General features: G+C 46.2%; 1 protein-coding gene across 7 annotated transcripts in view; it reads left to right on the forward strand.

Moving 5' to 3' along the window:
- The window catches only part of LOC108930416 (myocyte-specific enhancer factor 2D homolog), a 55011-nt gene extending 35797 nt beyond the window's left edge, over positions 1-19214 (forward strand). For 2 of the 7 annotated variants that reach the window (XM_018745630.2, XM_018745631.2), the window contains exons 5-13: positions 1400-1610; positions 3812-3868; positions 6743-6921; positions 7406-7435; positions 9683-9809; positions 10398-10593; positions 11157-11225; positions 14459-14509; positions 15024-19214. In XM_018745630.2, coding sequence (XP_018601146.1) covers positions 1400-1610; positions 3812-3868; positions 6743-6921; positions 7406-7435; positions 9683-9809; positions 10398-10593; positions 11157-11225; positions 14459-14509; positions 15024-15378 — 1275 coding nt within the window. In that variant the 3' untranslated portion in view covers positions 15379-19214. The remainder of the gene's footprint in view (positions 1-1399; positions 1611-3811; positions 3869-6742; positions 6922-7405; positions 7436-9682; positions 9810-10397; positions 10594-11156; positions 11226-14458; positions 14510-15023) is intronic. The other 5 variants (XR_003797266.1, XM_018745633.2, XM_018745634.2 and 2 more) reach the window with 5 other exon arrangements.
- Positions 19215-20980: the final 1766 nt, after the last annotated feature.

Raw genomic sequence — 20980 nt, forward strand, 5'->3', positions numbered from 1 at the left:
CTGCAGGGCAGTGAGAGGCAACGTTGAACAGGACAGGAAGGAAGGCACCAGGGGTGAAAGCGGTAGCGATACCGCCCCCCCTGCCCCTGGAAACTGGGTCCCCTTCAGGACGTGTGAGGCCCGGTCTGTTCCAAATGCTAAATATAGAGAGCCCACTTTTTTCTTTTTCCTGAGCTATGAGGGGGAGTGGCGTGCCATGGGAAGGGTGCGTTTGGTATGGTCACTTGAGCACGGAGCCCTTGCCGAAGAGCGAACCCTTCACCTGAACGTTGTCGTTGTGATGATGCTGCCGTCACGATGACACCAACCTATTCGAGATGTGTATTTGTGTCATAAACATCCGCCTTTTCCTCCACCGCATCTCTCAATTGAGTAGTCAGCGATGGAACTAATACAGTTAATTTCTTTAGAAAAGTGGCATTTCCGTGCCATTGTTTGTGCTCAATTCCCTGTGTGTCTGTCCGTCTCTTCCGCAAGACTCCTGACACACTATGACTGGTAATCTTCTCTTTCTCCCGTTAACTCAACCTGAATTAATGACTATAATTATCTGTGACTTATAGGCCACACGTGGACTAAGTCATGCTTCATTTACTTCCAAATTTAGAGACAAGCCACATGGTGGTGGAACTATTCAGTAGTGTCCTGGATTGTTCATTCTCCATTCATTCACTTATCCATTCTTCCATGCAATTTGACATGAATATGAAACAGTCTGCAGTGAAGCTATTTGCTTCATATGTAAAATCTTTATTTTTATTTTGATTTTATTCTGGGAGGTGGCTATTCTGGAGGCATGGCAGTACTGCCAGGACCACCTCCAGAGATCTATAATTATAAATATTATGTTAATGTAAAACATATGCCAGGAATCCTGACGGATAGAGCTTATAGTTCACATTCCTCCTTGTTTATTTTTGTTTATCTTTTTATTTGTTATTCTGTGATGCCAATTTGTAATAATAATTAAAAAAATGCAAAAATCTATTTATATGCAGTTCTGTTTTGCAAGGGGAATTATTATTTGTGTTTTTGTCTAAGTGTGTGTGCATATATATATGGTCTTCCTGTACGTTTTTTGTTTATATATATATATATATATATATAATCTGTGTGTGTGTGTGTGTGTGTGTGTGTGTGTGTGTATATATATATATATATGTCCTTTGTTATTCCAGACATGATAACAATGCTTTTGATGGAGATGTAAAACCTGCACTTCGCTTAAGTCTTACTGTAACGTTTCATTGGAACTCACTTCAGTTGTGGAATCATTGATAAGAAGTTCATGTGAAATGAAGGGTCATCTGGCAATGTGAATTATACACACAGCTGTTTGAATACCTTGTGATCCCATGAGACAGTTAACAGTGTCCTTTGTCTTTCTCCTTTCTCCCAGTCTACAGTTCCACCGCCAACTTTCTCCATGCCTGTCACAGTCCCGGTTTCAAATCAGAATGCACTACAGTTCAGCAACCCTGGCGGAGCCCTGGTAACCACCTCCTTTGTGACATCGTCGCTCTCAGATCCCCGCCTCCTGTCGCCACAGCAACCAGCCCTCCAGAGGAACACGGTGTCTCCAGGGTTACCGCAGAGACCTGCCAGTGCAGGTGGGAACGATGACCGAATGGGTCACATCCGTTCTCGTGGATGCAAAATCTGGAGGTTTTTGACTTAATGGGCAACTTTGTTTTTCAGCTGACTCTGGAACATCCTCTTGAACCTTTAAAGTAGTATTGTCTTTCAGTTCTACTGTGGCCAGCAAGAGTTGTTTAAAAAGATATATATATATAATTCACACACATACATACATCATCTGAAACCGCTTGTCCCAAGTGGGGGTCGCAGTGAACAGGAGCCTAACCCGGCAACACAGGGTTCAAGTCTGGATGGGGAGGGGACACACCCCGGACGGGAGTCCGGTACGCCAGTCCATCGCAAGGCACCCCAAGCAGGACTTGAACCTCAGACCCGCCAGAGAGCATGCCCCAGCCAAACCCGCTGCGCCACCACGTCCCCTAGACATAATTCAGTTAATTACAAATACGCGCTTATAGGGCTTTTCCAAAATTGTTTTCTCAGAGCTCCTAACGTAAGACTACAGAGACATGCAGAAAGAAGCTTTACTAACAAAAAATGGAAAAAATTATGAAGGAAAATGACCAAGAAGATAGTTACCAGATTTGAAATACTGAAGGAAAAAGCAAATACATATATACTGGCTCTTGAACACAGTTGGGGCCAGAAGTCTGTAAGTTGATTTGTTCATTAACTTCAGAGTTACTCTTACCACACAGTAAAAATCAATACAAGACACATTAATACAGATGTCCCTCTATTTATTCACTTGTTAGGTTCACTACAAAGCTATAATAAATAACAAATACTCTATACGTTAATAGTGCTTCCATACATTAATCCATTATAGAAAAACCACTCATCCAGTACAGGGTTCTGGTGGTTCAGAAAATAGCCTGGAAGCATAAGGCATGAAGCAGGGTATGCCTGACGGGACACAAGTTTTATCACAGTTCATCACTATTATTGTTTTTACTAACTTTTGTCTACCTTAAATGTAAAACTAATATACTGAAAAGAAAACATAAGTTACCTTTCAACATTTTGTGTTCTTTGGCTTAGGGTTTCTTTATGACTGTCTTCACGATAAATGCTTAACAATACAGATGTCCCACAAGTTATTTACCAGTAAGGTTATGTAAAAATGTTGGAATATATATATATATATATGTGTGTGTGTGTGTGTGTGTATATATATGTATGTATGTATGTATGTATGTATATGTGTGTGTGTGTGTGTATATGTATGTGTGTATATGTATATCTGTGTATGCTGTGGTGGGTTTGGCCAGGGCCTGCTGTGTGGTGGGTCTGGGGTTCAAGTCCTGCTTGGGGTGCCTTGTGGTGGACTGGTGTCCCGTCTGGGGTGTTTCCCCTCCAGCCTTGTGCCCTGTGTTGCCGGATTGGGCTCTGGTTTGCCTCAACCCCATTCGGTACAAGCAGTTGCGCACACTGTATGTGTATATATGTATTTATATAATATATATATTATATATATATATATACACACACACACACCTTAAATTTTAACACAACTTCTTGAATCTGAGCTATTTTGAAACGAAAGATAATTTAAAATGACTGAAAATAAAATTTCCTCTCCACAAACTCCTGCTTAGTGGCAATTAACTGTTTCATTCCATAACTATATGCCACGTTCCTCATCTTGTTATTGATCAGCACTCTCCCAACACCAGACACAAATGTAAACGCTGTAAACTGAATTAATTCCACACTCCTCTTCTGTTTCTGTTCTGTGAGAATGCATTTGTAATGGCTTGGCACAGAAACGCAGGTGGCTTTCGCTGTGCAACAGACGCATTTTGGAGAACAGAGTGATGAAGAAAATGCAGCTAAAAATAAAGTGGAAAATTTAAATGTTCAAAAATTCATAACTGGACCATTTGTTTTGAGATGAGCTAGTGTAACATTATCTTTAAGCACTGAGTGCGACTCCTGTTATTTTAGGTCCTGTGTGTCAATTTCCATTAATTTACTGTCAGAGCTCCAAATACCAATCAGCACGGGACAATAAATAGATATTTTGGATCAAAAATGTTAAGCCATGCTGCTCTCATTCATTTACCATGTGGCGCCTTACCATCAGTGATGGTAATCATATTTACTACAGTAAGTGCAAGTTGGTGATGCAAAGGACAGAAGGACAGATAGATGATGTGGAAATTTGTTCTGTGGTCTGTTGAACTCTGACTGTTTCGGTTTCTCCGATTAGGCGCGCTTCTCGGAGGCGACCTGAACAACTCGAACGGGGCGTGCCCAAGCCCAGTAGGTGAGTGACGCAGGGTATGGGAGCGCAGCAAGCTGGGGCAAGGATGGATGGTTTGGCTGTGCAGGTCCTTCCGAGGTTTCTGTGCTGCCTGCTTTGAGGAGAAGTGGGTCTGTACCAGGGAGGTTCTGAGTGAGACGGTCCCTTAAATTCGTCACAATGCCTGACCACGCTTCGGCTCCATCTGCTCCATGCCTTTCATCCACAGTTCGCTTCTGAGTGAAGGCTGAGTGGAAAGGAATTTCGTACTAATTTCCAAGCCACAAGATGTTTTGTTCCTAGAAAATTCTATGTAAACTGGGATGAAATAATATTCTGGGAAAATTTAATATTACATTTTAATCGTAGCATTTGTACTGCAACAGCACGACTCCTCTGCATTGAGATCTCCCGAAAATTCCCGTTCTTACCCTCAGGGATAGGGTATTCAAGGTAACTGGTGCAAATAGGGTATTTGTAGTTATGTACACAATCGGAGTTATGAGCTTACATGTCAGGGTGTACTCCTGAATGGCTGCATTATTACCGGCGCACCCAGTTTGGAACGAGTGGTTCAATGTGACCTTTGACAGTGAAGTGCATGGGGAATTTCAAGGCAGGGAGCTGACAGCCAAAAACGTAGCCTCTGCCGGTACACGTGAAGTCGTACGTGTAACGTTGTTGTGCAAAGAATCTCAAAGGGTGCGCTTCTGAAAATATGCGGTGGACTGGCTCGACCTATTTCTGTGCCGAGGAATGTTTCCTTACAGGGAACCAAAACAAAACCTTTTTTTCCTTCCTTTTTTTTCTAGTAGCTCATTAGCTATGTTAGGTCGGTAAATACTTCAGCACAATACACAAACACGCAGCGTGAAAGCAAACACCCGCTACCCGCATCGAGAACGAGCCACTTCACGTATAGTTCGCCCGGCGCAAATGCGAAGCTCTTGTGTGTTTGTTTCAGGCTGTGATCTGAGCGAGAGCCACGACATCCACCGAGACGGCACATGTGCGATGGCTGCGGCGTGCGTGGGAGTTCATTTCTTTGTTTTTGGATTTTGATTCAGTGGGGTAACGTGTACATGTGTTGCGTCCCTTCACGCTGTTTCCTCTCTGCGTTCGGGGAAAGGAACGGCATTCTGTGCGGAATCTCGTCGACGGCGATGGGCTGCGGCTCAGTGGCGTTTCAGTCTCCTCTTGGTTGTTTACCAGGTCATGCTGTGTCCTATGGCCCTCAGCTGTTGAGAGGGAACAGGTGTGACTGTGTCCGGCCAGTGGGTGAGCAAGCGAGGCAGAGCGTTAGACATGAATGGCCCGTTCCGTCTGCTTTTCCACCTCTCCCTACCCCCCTCCTGCCTTCCTGCCCTCAGCTGTTGCCCCATATCTCAGCGGGAAGTAAGAGACTGAGCTGCACTCTGTCACCAGCACCTTTCCTTAAAGGTACCTTTGACAAGTTGCTCAAGTGTCACGTTTCAAGTCGCTTGCGTCCTCCAAGAGGACAGCTTTCTCTCTGTTGTTCCGCTGTGTTTCTTCAGCTCCGCACCAGGCTGTTAATAAACTGGACCGAGTCTCAGAACCGAAGAAGACTGTAGTCGTATTATGGATGAGTTTGTTCTCCAAATGGGGCTCTGTCACCTGTCACCAGTGCGCTGTGCTCATTCCGCCGACCGCCCTGTACGCCTTGCTGGACTCTCAGCTGCCGCGCCATGGCTCCAGCTCTGCGAATGTCACTGCTGATGTCATACCCAGCATTCCTGGCATTCCTGCGCTATAGCAAGAAGGAAACGGGAGCCTAGGCTGGCTCGAGTGAGCAGGAGCGATGGACACGCCCAGGGACCAGTAAACCAGGCTCTCCTGAGGGCCAATGAGCCTCCTCTGGCCGCCCCTCTGTTGCCAAGCGTGGACATGGTCTGTGGGAGAAAATCCAGCCTCGTGTCTTTAAGAAGCCCCCTCTTTGAAACGTGACCCGTTCTTCGATCGGCGCACAGCCCCGTGGATTAATGGATACGGTGCGCTGATGTTTTTATGTTAAACGAGAAGGTCTGCTCCAAAACCTGATACGTGCTGTCAAATACATTTACAAACTTCTCTGTGCGCCAGGGGTCCTGCTGTTCCTGTGCTTTGTTCTCTGCTCCTCATCGAGAGCTCTGCGGGCTGAATGTTTAAGACACAAATGGCCGATGTAGTCCAGTTGTACACACAGCGTGAGTGTTCCTGTCTCTCTCGCTGCTAGCGAGCAGGAGACCCACCAGGTGTGACTGTCAATCACGACGATAATTTATTGCGTCAGGGGTTTTTTTTTTTCTTCTTTTTTTTTTTTTTTTACGGCGCACCTGCTTTTCTTTTCCTGTCCCCCTTCCTGTCGGCCACGGTTCTGCTGCTCCGCCTCCTTAGACCTTCACCTCCGCACATTCCAGCACATTTGGTGTGGTGGAGTTAAGTGGAAAGTGTTGCTCCCATGGGGAAATGCTTCATTGCAGCATCTCCAACTCTGGAGACTTGTGTCTCACTAGCTCCCCTGGTGGCCAGCAGAGGAATCGTCTTTGGGAAAAATCCCGGCTTCATGTCCAGGGAAGGTCCCGGTGACGCTGCTCTGTCCTCATTCACATGTCAACTTTGACTCACTGACAGTGATCTTCAGTAAATGGTGTATTGTTGTAATTCTTCTTGGAGGGGGCAAACGGCTCCAAAAAAATCCAATGAAGGAGAACAGAAGTTGCTGCTTGTGGTCTGAGCGTGGAGCTGTGCGCTCGCACACACACACAGAGGTCCTCTGGGAAATGGTGCACTGCGTTCCAGTACAGGGAGGTTTTTTGAATTTACCATAACCGTGTAATTTACTGTATATATTAATTGTTTTCCTTTTCTTTTTTTTTTCCTTTTTTTCCCCCCTCTTAGCAAATGGGTACATCAGCGCCAGGGCCTCTCCAGGCCTCCTGTCCGTCTCCAACGGCAACAGCCTGGGGAAAGTAGTTCCGGCCAAGTCTCCGCCCCCATCCAGCCCACAGATGGTGAACAGCCGCAAGCCGGACCTCCGGGTCATCACGTCCCAGAGTGGCAAGAGTCTGATGCAGCTGGTGAGCACAGTCGTCACGCTCCAGAATTAATTCGTAGGCATTGTTTAATACTTGCCTACAACGAGACATTACTTTTTTATACCACAGTTTCTTTGGAGCCTTTGTGTCCCATTAGGAAAAATTTATTTTCTTATATCACCCTTCGTTTTGAATTTGTGTCTTTGTTCTTCTGCTCTTAATCTCGGTGAAAGATTATACAATATATGTTAAGGATGCGTTTGCATATAACTGTATTTATGTGATCATCGTAGTTTGTTGGCTGGGGAAGCCAATCACTGATACCTATGAGGTCCCAAAGCCACTGGAATCTAATACCTTGCAAATTGCATGGTCTGCTGCTGGACTTTTCTCGATGTGGTGGGCAGCAGATGAGCATTTCATAGGGTGTCCAACGCCGCACACCGTATCTCTCGGGGGTCCTTCTCTCAGTCAGTGTATTGAGGTTTAACCCCTCACCCCCATTCTGTTCCCTGCCCCATTGCAGACCAGTGAGGATCTGGACCTGGTGAGTGAGGTGAATAGCCCTTGTGATTTCAATTTCGGTTCAGCCATGCATGCCTGCATACAAAAGCAACCCGGGTGTTGTCATGTGGTCTTGTGGTCACTGATCATGAGAGTGGGTGGAGTCTTGAATGCAGTCACGACCATGTGCGGTCACATTCTCACGTGTTTATCCAGTGAAAAGCATGCACTGGGGGGGGGGGCAGGGGCAGGCTGTGACAGTCTCTCTGGGGGAGCACCAGATACTGCATGTTGGAGCAGCAGAGTCATAGTTATATGTAAGTTGCCTTTAACCAAAGTAAAAAAAAAAAAAAAAACAGACACCATCAGACCATCAAAAAGCAGTAAAAGAAAATGCCACATTGTGACCAGTCTTTAAATAACATGAGCACAACTGAGGAGACGTCTGGTTTTAATCAGCCATGAGTAAAATAAAGGTGGAATGTAATGTGTGTTTGGATAAATTCAAGACTCTGGTTATGGCATACAAGATGGTAAAAGAATCATCCTAATACCTTCAGAACCACATCACTCCCTGCTCCCCTATAAGAGTGCTGTATTGAACCTCCTCTGGCCATTCGGTGGTCCCTCTCAGCAGGAGTCCAAAATCGGAAGCCTGTAGGTTCATAGTTTTGGTTCCAGTGTGTTGAAAAGAGTGCTCTCCGTCCTTCAGAATTGCTGAATCCCTTTGAACGTTAAGAAGGGGTTTTAAAAGCACGTCCCTTTTATAACCACTTCTCTTGATCTCCTAACAGCTACTTTAATTTGCGTCAGAATATCTTTCATTATCCTGTTTCCTGTCTGACCCTTAATTCTATGGCGGAGCTACCCGAAAAACCGTGCTATTAGACAAACTTGGCGTGATAATCATGTATCTGTATCTTCACCTCTTGCTGGTCCACAGTTGCTTACTATGAGTTGAAGACCAGTTTAGAGAAAAGCGACTGCTAAAAAAAAAAATAAATGTAAATGTGAATGAGTAAGTAACAACTCTAAGAGGTACTCTTTGATGCCCTCTGTGGGTCCATCATTGCCCTCTGCCATGCTTGCATGGGACTCATTGCCCTTCTGGGGTTTGTTAACCAGGGGCTTTGCATTCGGAGCATGTCCCCAGGTCGCCAGGCCATGCTCCCCGAGGCTTCCCTTAATCCTGTGTTAATGCATCGCTTTGGCATTGAGCCACAGCATGCGAGCTCTTCACATCTTCTGTTTGCTGTGCAGCCTGTTCTTTGCCACCTCTTCACTGGCGTCTCCTATGTAACACTGCTGGAGCAGTCACTGGATTAAGTGGGAAGTATTGCAAGGGATTGGGGCGGCTGAATTGTTTGTGTTGGGGGGGGGGGGCGCACTGTCTACAGTCATGACAGCAAATGCCAAAATGTAAGCTTTCGACTGCGTGTCTCGATACACACAGCTCAAGATGTATTCGACAGCATTACAGGACAGACAGAAGCTGTCAAGACGAGGAAATCTGTGATACTCCTTACTTATTTGTCACTTTTATCTAATTTCTATTGTTCTGAACAAGTGGAATATAATCATTCTGCCAACGTGTTCTAAAATCTAGAGGAGCTGCAACCGTGGTGAGCCGAGCCTTAAGCACAGGGTTCCAATTAATGGGTGATTTATCTACTGAGAGCAAGTGCAGTGTGGAGGCCCCATTCCGCCAGGATCCTGCCTTTTATACCAGTCCTCTTATGTAACCCGTTGCCTCTGGCTCCATCCTGTTTTGTCTGGCTGCCAGAGGAACGGTGGGGGCGCCCGTCTTGCCTCGCGGCGGCCGTGCCCGTGTGTCATCCAGCCACCGCCATTCCCTTCGGCGTGCGCTCTCTGTGCATGCTGGGTCTAATCAAACAGTGCCGTCTCACTTGCGCCCTGCATCTGTAACCTCTCGAGTGGAGCAGGACCACAAGCACACGCACGCGAGTCTGGCCTTCTGGAAATCTTTCAGGCGCTCAGTTAATGGAACTGTTCAAACGTGAACCGCGCAGCTAATCAACGTGCTGAAAACATCTTCTGAACCATCCAGGTTTTGGTTCCTGTTTTGGGGTTTTCATGTAAGAAATTGCTTTTAATTGAACATTTCTTTTCAGTCCCTCGTGTGGAGTCTGTTGTTTTGTCTGTGCACTTACTAACAAGCATGCAGTGAAAAAGATGTTTTGCACAAAACACTGCATATGCATTTCTTGTTATATATGACTAATCCCTCTAAACCATGACGTGAGGGTTTGTTCTAACTGCCTCCTCCTTGTTTTCCCAGAATGCTCAGCGGCTGGGTGGCCCGCAGGTGGCACAGACGCTCACCACGCCGGTGGTGTCAGTGGCAACACCCAGCCTCTTGTCACAGGGACTGCCGTTCTCTGCTATGCCGACAGCCTACAACACAGGTAAGATGAAGAGAAGGCTCGAATGCAGCCACACACACGTTTTAAAATCTGTTTTTAAGTCTCCTCGAGCGTGTTTTTTGAAAGATCCCAACCTAGGGTTTCACTTCGACGTAATGTAAAGGATTTCAAAAAAGACCTGAACACTTCACTGTGAAAAGACCTGCACTTCTCACTTTGGGATCTCTTTCACTGCTAAAGGCCTTTCTTCTTCTTGCTTCTCTGCTCTAGAATTATTATAGTTTGAATATAAAATTTCTTGCCGTCTTTTAAGCATTAGTCGAGGGCACAGCCGTCTTGTATGGGCAAGGCTTCCTCCGGCTGAGACGTTGTGATCTGCATAGGCATCTGTGTCAGTTTGGCAATGTTCTCACTACTGATCTCACACTCTCCACACTCTGTTCAAGTGCTTTCTGGACCCACAGAGTTAAAATGACGATAGCACTGATTCCAAACACCATAACAGTGTAGAAGGAGAATGTGTGAATTACAGAGTCGGCATCGCACAATGAATCATGAAAAGTGTGAATTTCAAATAAATCCAGGTAATTAGTGTAATAAGTTTCCCTCTGTTTTTTTCTTCCGCATTAGACTATCAGCTGACAAGTGCAGATCTCTCAGCGCTCCAGGCTTTTACATCACCAGGTAGTCTGCAGCTAGGCAACGTATCAACGTGGCAACAGCAGCCACAAGCGCAGCAGCAGCAACAGCAGCAGCAACAGCAACAGCAGCCGTCTGTATCCCAGCAACAGCAACAGCTCAACCTGGCATCTCTCAGTAACTTGGTGTAAGTTGATGTTCCGGTGTCTCTGCTGAGGACCCCCTTGCAGCAGCTCTCTAGCAGTGCACACGTAGTCATCCCTAGTCCCCGCCAGTCCAGCTCCACCAGAATGAAACCACCTCACTTCTGCCATGTGGAGCACATGGGGCCCATTCCTTTAACTAAAGTCACTCACTACCACCAGCCAGTAACAAGAGGCATATCATTCCACTAAGCCATGTTCATTGTGCCCCATTGGCACGAGGTTTTGACTCCGTTTGGCGACCTGGACGCACACAATCCGATTGCAGGGTTCTTAATCATGTGGTCCACGCAGTCCTGCTGGCAAACCCACCTTCACATCAGGCACCTTCAGTTGAATAGAGTTTTATGGGCCAGAGCTGTCTCCTCTTTCTCTGAACCACTGACCTAAATAGAGCACCCTCCCCCCCAATCGCTGTTCAGCATCTCGAGGCACATGCCCGTGGCCTGTGAGTCACATGCGTGAGCCGGGATGCTTCTGCAGCGAAGCGTCAGCTAACGCGGCAAACGGGGCCACTGTAATGGCACGTGTTCTCTTCTGTCCGCAGCATGTGGGGCGTGGACAAGCAGAACAGTGAGATGTCTAACTGCATCTCCAGTTTCGCTGCCAATCTGAGGTGAATCCACATTGCACTGTGTGACACCATGCTTCTGTCTGTCTGTTTTTATTTTTCCTCCTCCTGTGCTTTTAGTGGACGACTCAATTGCGCGTTTATTCTTGGCTAATTGAAAGGGGACAGGTGGGCCGGTCACATACAGCACAGTAAGGGACACGGTATTGTAGCCACCACCCAGCTGGTTACCTCTTACTCATGGATTGAGCTTCCAGTTCTACGTCCAGGTCATTCTGTCTCCCCTTCCAGTGGACGGTCGCTGTGGCTTCTCTGTGCATATTCTTTTCTTCTATTACGTGCCATAAATTGGCAAATAAAAGAAGACTTGAAGTGTGTTGAGGTGTTGTGTGCATGCAGCACGGTGAGTGCAGCCAATGACTTCATTCCTTCAGCGCCCCCTCAGACAGAGAGCACTATGGGTAACACCCCCATCACAAGCTTAATATTACTGGATCTCAATGCGGGCGTGACCCAAACACCGAAGCAGGTCACGTCCTTTCCACCCCAGTCCACGCTAGACTCAAGCGCAAAGAATGCCACCTTATACTTTCTATACACCCTTTTATTTTGTGTTTTGTTTATCATCATGCAAACTTTTTAGTGGTCAGGTTCAGCACCAGGATGGTTTAAGTTCGCTGCGTAACCAGCCCTTGGACAACTCACTGCAGTGCTTGTGTTGTACGATTCTGTGTGAATTTGCGTGTGTCTTTTTTTTTTTTTTTTCCTGGCCTGAAGTCTCTTGATGGCATGTTGTTCCTCACGAAGGTGTTTATAAATCACACGGAAGGTTAACGCTAGACTGTTGGAATTGTATTATCATTTATTGTGTGGCTCTTGCTTGATGTGTCTGGGCTCTAGTTTCACAATGGTAAACTTTGGACAACGAGTGGAAACTGCAGATGATTCCCTCTCAAGTTTATTAAGGACAGACAATGTGTGATGTACATATTTATTAGGCATGGCTAATAAGGAGGAACACATTTTCCTTGTCATTACCTTGACAGTTTGTTCAAATTCTGAGTGGTGACATAACTTTCAGGGCATCTCAAGAGGACTAAAGAGACTTACTGTTGAAGGTTTGCACTAAATTCTTTTTCATGACCCTCATATAGTTTACAATTCTAGTTTATATTTTCGTGGGACTCAAAAGTACTGCATGTGCATCGTTTGATTTCATTCATGGTTGACCACTGGAGTACTTAGCAGCTTCTTGTCTGGGCAGAAACCCTAAGAAACGGGCTACTTCATCTTTATATAAATAACTTGAGCAAACGGCTTGATTTATAAAGCATGTGTTCCAGTTTATCTTTCAGAATAAAGGGTGGCACAGCGAGTAGCACTGCTGTCTCACAACGCCTGGGTGGTGTGAGAGGACGTGGGTTTGATCCCCACTCAGTCTGTGTGGAGTTTGCATATTCTCCCCATGTCTGTGTGGGTTTCCCCCCACACTCCAAAGATATGCTGTTCAGGTTCCCCCACAGTGTGTGAGTGACAGAGAGAGTCTGTTCCACTGATGTATGGATGAGTGACCCAGTGTAAGTAGTGTATCTAGCAGTGTAAGTCACTGCGGTGAATAAGGTGTGTGGGCTGATAACACTACATAGAGTTCACTGGAAGTTGCTTTGTAGAAAAGCATCTGCTAAACACACACAAACGCACACACAGTGTCCACCACCGCTTGTCCCAAGTGGGGTTGTGGCCAAGTGGGGTCGCAGCGAACCAGAGCCTAACCCGGCAATGCAGGCCGCAAGGCTGGAGGGAGAGGGGACGCACCCGGGACGGGACACCGGTTCATCGCCAGGCACCCCAAGCAGAACTCGAACCCCAGACCCACCACATTAACGTAATGTGGGTGTGTTTTTTACTCAGTTCTTCTTTCACTTCTGCCCTTGGATGATCTAGGTTATCTATCAAGACAGGACAAAAGTCAGCAGTAAACTCTGGTCAAAAATGAACAATGACCAAATGAAACTTGCACTATACTCACGTCGACCATAATGATGTGTTCCTAAAGGTTTCTGATAAGTGACTGGATTGGTTTGAGAGAAAACTGTGACTGATGGATGACGTTGCCAAATGAAGTCCCTGGAAGCCAAATTGTCCCCAGTAATAGTGGCTTGATTATTTTTAGGGAGAGAAATACAAAAAGTATAGTATGTATATGTAGTAAAATGTAGTGAGAAGAGGATGACAGGAATGTCGCAAAGATACTTAATTTTTTATGCATTTGTAAAAAAAAAAAAAAAAAAAATTTAAAAGGTCATGGTTAAAAGGAGCAACAGCATTTCTGAGTTTCTCTGAAGCATAGAATGTGCTGCATTATTTTTTTAATCATTTGTGTTTGTTGCTCACATTTATAAGTTGCTGAACATTGTAGCCAAAACCATAACTAGTCGTTCCTCTAGGGCACTCTACACCGCTGTCACACCATCTGTGTGAAAAAAGCTCCAGTTTTTACTCATGATATTTTCACTCTGCCGGTAACACACGGCGGTGGTGCTAGAGGACGTGGGTTCGATCCCCGCTCAGTCTGTGTGGAGTTTGCATGTTCTCTCCGTGTCTGCGTGGGTTTCCTCCGGGTGCTCTGGTTTCCTCCCACAGTCCAAAGACATGCTGTTCAGGTTCATCCACAGTGTGTGAGTGACAGTGTGTTCCACTGATGTATGGGTGAGTGACCCAGTGTAAGTAGTGTATCTAGCAGTGTAAGTCACCGTGGTGAATAAGATGTGTGGGCTAATAACACTACATAGAGTTCAACTGGAAGGCACTTTGGAGAAAAGTGTCTGTTAAATAAATAAATGTAAATGTATACACACCCACTTTAGAAATACCACAGTGACGCTGGCATTAATTTGAAAACTAGAAATTCCCTGCCATCTGTTGTATGTTCACTTCTCCGCCGTGAAACTAGAGCCCCATCTCCCATCACCGTGTCTCTCTTTACAGATTTACTTGCTCTGTGTGCACTAGTGGTACAGAACCTGGACTTCTGAGTCCCACCAACCCAGACCCAGCTGTGTAAACGGGTAAAATGCCCGAATTGTCGGCTATGCGGTTTTTGCTGCATTAAAACATCTGCAAACATCTGCTGAGCAACTGAATAATGTAAAACGCTAAATAATGTAATGTGGGTTGGCCTCCTGTCAGACTTCAACCTTGGCGCCTGCACCCCCTACCTCCTCCGACCCGGTTCTCTCTGTGTGTGGTGCTGAAACGACTCGTTCTTCCCCCAACAGTGTGGCCCCCCAGGCAGAGCTGCTCTCGAGCAGGGACGAGTGGCTCAGCCGGTACCGTATGACCCCACTGTGTGTTCTCCACTGGCTGCATGAGCTCGTCCTCTGAACCAAAGCTGCCGCTGCCCTCCTTCCCCTCCTCCCCGTACCACCCATACCATACCTCACCGTTCCAGCTGTTTGCTGAAACTGGCAGAGTCTACCTCCCCGCCATCCCCCCGAACCCCCGCCTCTCCCCCTACCCAGTCCCTTCAGGCCCACCGCGAGTGCCATTGCAGTCCATCCTCATGCTGTTCCATGTTTGCGATGGCATACATACCTTTTGAGTTCCTGAGACTCCACATTAGCTCCTTGACCCTGAAAAGGGTAGCAGACTAGTGCATCTAGAGCTCTTGGGGTGTCTCGGTAATGTCTTTGTCATCAGTGGTAACCATGTCGACTGCACTAACGTGTTGCTCTGAAATGAAACCAGACTACTTTTAGTTAAATGTGGCACTTGAAGGTAGGTTCGGAAAGGAAATAACCCTTCCTTCCCCATTGTTTTTCCCTGTCTGTCCTCTTCCTTCAGGCCCGTGGCTCACATACCTCAGGGCGCTACGCTGACGGTGAGCACCAACACCAACCCCAACGTGAGCATCAAGACAGAGCCCGTGTCTCCCAACCGCGACCGGAGCACCCCGTGCTCCACGTCCGGCGGGGTGCTCTCGGCTGCTCCTCAGTACCCTGGGGCGTTGCGACTCGAGCCCACTGGCCGCTCCCCCGTCGACAGCCTGAGCAGCAACGGCAGCTCCTTTGAGGGCAACGAGCGCGATGACGGGGCACAAGCGCGCTCCCACGAATTTGGCCACGTGAGGGCGCAGGGGGAGACGGAGCAAGAGGGGGCCAACGTCAAGCGCATGAGACTGGACACCTGGGTCACATAAGAGCTGCAGAAGAGAGGTCTCTTTTAAGATCCCCACCCCCACCCCCCCACCCCCTTGCACTACCACATGCCACCCGTTCACTCCCCCACCCGCACGCGAAAGCCGAGTTACCGAACCAGGGTCTATATTTGGGAGGAGATTTAGGGGAGTGGGCAGGTGAGTTGCGCTGGAGATGGGGGAGGGACTAGTGAACCTTTAAAATGTCTGAGTTGATTGTTGACGTGATGGTCATGTTTGTGCTCTGGACATGAGACGGCGCGTTTCATTGACATACACATCGAAGTGGCGGAGGGAGGACTCCCTGACAGTTCGTGGACAAAACATTTCTCCTTCCTCCTGGGATTTCAGTCAAATCTGTACAGTAAGGACCTGTGATACTCTGGAAACGTCTCGCTGTATTCGTCCAACTGAGCTCCAGTCGACGCTGTTGCTGTACCTAGAGGCACAAGGTGTGCCGCGCTTACCTTTCGGTGTTTCTCGCCGCCTCTTCTGACTAGATGAACTTGTCCCAGGTACACACGTGTGCTGGAGTGATGCTTATTCAGGTTGCCATTGTTTTCTGAAAGAAAAAAAAAACAACAAATCTATAAAACACACCTCAGAAAAGCAGGTTTACGTTCAGTTGGAACTGCCGTCCTCCTCAAACCCCAGTCGGCGCAAGAGTCCCCCTCCTTGGCACCCTCGATTTTTTTTTTTTTTTTTGTTTTACACACAGCTCGCGGCCTCGATGAGGAACACAAAACAAGCCTGTCTCCTGGAGAAGATCCTGCATCCTCAAAGAGGAGGAAGCCATAAGGCGCATCTTTATGGACCTCAAAAGTTGCACCATGGAAGCCTGGATCTCTGAAGGTAACGAGAACCACGGGAAGCTGGCAGCAGCTGCTCCGAAGCTCCGGATGCTGCACCGCGAAATGCCGCAGGGAGGCAACTCCCAGATCACTGCTGTGGATGCAGAATTGAGACTGGGGGGGGAAACTCCCTCGTCTGAGCCGTCCATTTATTGGTCAAGTCCGTTCCTCCGCCTGTAAGAACGTAAGAGCTCCTCATTTTTGTTCTAGTTTATTTCATGACGTGTTTTAATAAGGTTTTTTTCCTTGTAAGTTGTGGTTGAATTTTAGCCCTCTGGGGGCTCTTGATGTGTGTAAATGTAACCGGCGTGACCGTGGGCATGTCTTTGCTCCGCGGTCACTCGTGTTACGATCCATGCGAGGAGGACATGGGTGTTTGTATTGAGAAACTGAAAACGGCTGCATTGACTTCATCAGTCACTTTTGCAATGCATATATTTAGCTTGTCTTTTGCCTCTGGCTGCCTAAATCAGGGGAATATCTGTCGACTTAAAGTATTCTTACAGTTTTTTAGGAAATAAACTCGTTTAAATCCTTGGGGTGACATTTTTGTAAAGGAATGAAATTTGTAAATACAGTGTTTTCAATGTTCCTGTACAGCCAGCTTTAGCTCACACAAAAGTGGAAAGGGGTTCCCGTACTGAAGGCTACATACATACCATATTGCACCTGAGGGCAGTGAAACAATCTAGTTGTTTTGAAAGAAACGCGTAAGAGATGATGGAGTACATGGACTGCGTGAGTGTCTATGTATGTACAATTATACTCCCGTTTTGCTGGATATCCCGACACAAACAGCGTGTTGGTACTCTGCTTCTCACTCTATATGCGTAAATGTGTGTGTTCTGTGTTTCAGGCCAGGGTACCGGAGAAGGCAGTGATAGCAGTGGCAGTGGAACTGATTGTTCGAGAGAACACTCATGGCTCCTTTGTCGGCGCGCACTTTAAACTCCGCCCCACATGACTCTCTCAACGAGAGAAGTTACCGTAAAGAGGGCTGGCCCATTTAGCCCAGGCAGCAGCGGCGGGATACAAATCGAGCCTCGCAGTCAGCGTTCTGGTAACGTTCGTTGGCCAGCTTGCACCCGGTGCCAGCACGTCGCTGGAGGTACGGGAGGCGGCAGAGCAGAGGGCGCTACCGTCGGTCTGGGACACTCATACGAGACCCTCGGAGGCTTCCTCAGCTACATAGGAAGAGGAAGGGCACTTGCTAGTGGTTTACCCTCAAGAAAAGTGTGTTATCTCCAGGGCAGGTTCCTTTTTTTCAGTGTCAGACCTTTGGTAAGGAACCACATGTCTGTGACCAGGTACCGCCAACACCTTGCTCCATCTCTTTACCGTGCTTCTGCTCAATGGCAGCTGCATAATGTGATAACCGTCCTTTGAAATGATCATCTCTTCTTTAAAAAGGATTTTTCTTTTTCACATCACATTAAAAAGTCAGTATTGATGTACCAGCCAATTAGCCTTTACCCCCATTCGGTAACAACTGAAAACTCTGTATGGGACAACATTAGTGCAGGTGATGTCTACACATTACAGTGCATCTCAGGTTCTCTACGTTTTATTCCTCACTCCACTTAGACATTTTACGTTAAGTGAGGCACCGGCGGGTTAGAGCTGTTGCTTTGCAGTTGGAAAGTCTGGATTCAGATCACGTCTGCTGCTGTAGTACTGCTCTTTCAGATACTTAGTGTGAACTGATGCAGTAAAAATGACCCATCTGTGATGGGAAAAGAATTGTAAGCAGCTTTGTGTACAAAGCCAACGTTGGAAGTAAAGGACTTTGGAGACTTAGGAGAAAAGCATTGGCTAAATGAATGAATAATGAAAGTGAAGAATATGTAGAGGGTCCATATTGTTGGGTGTTGTGGCACACAAGTGGTTGGACCGGTAGATTCCTTATCCCACCAAAATGCAGAGCAACCCCCCCCCCCCTCGCTCCGATGGCACATTTGACAGCCTGCGTGTGCCTCCTGAGGTGAATGATATTTTGCCCCGCCCTCATCCCATCGTTTTGCTAAGAACGTAGAATTTTTTAAGAAAGTGGGAGCTGGACCTTGAGAATTCCTCTGTGTCGCGTCGCCTGCTAGTTGCACCAGAAGGATTAGTAACTGGGGTCCGTCTCTGAAAACCAAAACTTGACTCGCACCATTTTTTTTGGGTGTGTCCACGGAGGGATAAATGTAAACCGAGCTTCGTGGCTCAAACTGTCTCCTGGCCTTTCCTCGCACCAGCTTCCCACCACTCGTACCTGAGCTTTTCTGCTACGCTGCTGGCGTTTCAGAGCCACCAGGGCCGCTCCGCTGTCCGAGACACATCCGTTTGTGAGAGAATGGGGTCCTAACGTGAGTCTCATTCAGCAGGTATCTCTGTGTCTACTGGCCAGTTTTTGGGGGTCGACCACATTTTTGGGTGTGTTCAAAAACACAGTGAGCTGAATGAGGAGTAAGTGTGTTTATATCACACTTCCTTTTCAAGTTCACATCCAGATGGGTTGACTGGACTCTACACCTGTATTATTCTGTATTAAAATAAAGTGGTAGCAGATTTTTTTGCGATCGTGCAGCTTTTCTTCATTTCGACCTGTAGTGGTGAGAGGTCTCTGGTACCTCATAGCGGCACCCGTGCAAAAGGCCCACGATAAGCTCTGTGTGTGTGTGTTTGGGGAGAACCCTCTGAAAATCAGCAAACTGTCTACAGGCAGCTGCTGAGACGTCACAGCGCAGTGTCCCACACCATTATCATTTCCTTCCACACTGACCTTTGGCGAGTTCGCATTGTATAAAATGTCCTGTGTCAGGAGAGTGTGTAACTTTACTGAAAGACAATCTCAGAAGAGCGCAAACGTGCACCCCTTTCCAGTGTGTAATGATCTTTCTAGAATCTCACTTGTTTTCTAGTGTTATTTTGTGCTGGTGCCAGTTCTATTGTCTATTATTATTATTGTTATTATTATTATTGTAGTGCAGATAATAATAATAATGATATTTTTTTCTGCCATTTTGTGTAAGGTAGCTATGTTATTTGATTTTATTTCATTAAACTTAATATATACAAATATTGTTTTTTTTATTTTAGTTTTTCTTTCAAAGGGGTGTTGGTAAAATTGCACGGTTTAATAAAAAGGTGATCATAGTAATATTACTTAAAGCAATGGATGAAAGTGGAAAAAGTTTAAAAGAAGTTCAATGCTGCAGATTTTCTTTAAAATAATTTAAAATTTGGGGAACCTCACTTCAAATTTGTCACCATAAGACATGTAGAAGTTCAGTAATAAAAAGTGCATGGGTTTCACAGAGAAGAAGTAATGTTACATGCATTTTTTACATAAAATTCATTGTTAATAATGTAAACCTCAAATGAAAATGTAGCTGAAGAAAAAGTATAAAAGTTATAGTTAATATATTGTGTTCAGCTAGTTTGCTTTGAGTTTTGTTGTAAAGAAAATTTAAAATGTTTTTGTTTGTTGTTTTTGGAGAATGATATACAGTTTGTGTATATTTTCATAAACAAAGTATGCACTGATATGTTATTAAAAATTATATACTGCTTTTACAAGGAAGTGTTTGTTATTGTACCAAAGTATCCATTTGTCCCTTTAAACCTCCTCCTTTTGACGTATGTTTAACCGTATTTTATATATTAAATAGACAAGTTGACCTAAAAGTGCAAGATTGAAGTTTTTATTCAATTTACCTGAAGTTTCCAGGTGTTGCCGCGCGTGCAGAAGAGGAGACGTTGCGCGGGGAGAAACCCAACAGATGCTGTTACACTAGACGGCCTCGGGTGGCGCTGCTGTCCTAGAAATGTGTCAGTCTGGGTTTTTCCACACTGTGAACAAAGACCTCAGATTTCAGGATGCTGCTTAAGAAGCTTCGTTGGTCTAAACGTTGAAAACAAGCACTGGTTTCGCAAAACACTGGTGCATCGTTGAAAGAAAACATTATCTCACCTTTTTTTGTTTCATATCATTTGACTTATTTACTCCTTTTGTTAAGAGTTTCAATGCTCAGATAAATGGCGCAGTGGGTTGCTCTCTGGTGGGTCTGGGGTTCAAGTCCTGCTTGGGGTGCCTTGTGATGGACTGGCGTCCTGTCCTGGGTGTGTTCCCTCCCCCCTCCAGCCTTACTTCCTGTGGTGCTGGGTTAGGCTCCCTGCGACCCTGTACGGGACAAGCGGTTCAGATAGTGTGTGTGTATTTTTATATACTTTCATACTGCACAACTTGTTTTTGCAGTTTTAAAAAAAGACCCTTTAAGTTGGCAGAAAATGTAGCGGGATATGTAATGAAGGTGTTGAGCCAAGATGCAGAGATGTAATGCAGACATAATTTACTATAGAAGCGCAAGTTTTAATCCCTAAATAAAGCATCTGCTCGTTTAAATAAGTAAAGTTGCAGAGCTGTAAGACACATACACTGCCAGCATTGAATTTTTAAATCAGTATTTGTGGAGGATCCTGCTTTTCTACTCCTTCACCACTAAGGGGCCTCATCTGGCATCAGGTCTTCACAGAAACTGTCTCCTTTCTGGGAAATCACATGGTTCTCTCTCTCACACACACACACACACACACACACTGCTTATCTCAAGCAGGGTTGCACGGGTTAAGATGGAGTTTAATCCAGCAACACAGGGCACAAGGCTGGAGGGGGAGGGGACACACCCAGGACAGGATGCCAGTCCGCCACAAGGTACCCAAGCAGGACTCGAACCCCAGACCCACCAGAGAGGAGGACCCAGGCAAACCTG

The sequence above is a fragment of the Scleropages formosus genome, chromosome 23 (assembly GCF_900964775.1).
Source record: "Scleropages formosus chromosome 23, fSclFor1.1, whole genome shotgun sequence".
Classification (NCBI taxonomy): Eukaryota; Metazoa; Chordata; class Actinopteri; order Osteoglossiformes; family Osteoglossidae; genus Scleropages; species Scleropages formosus.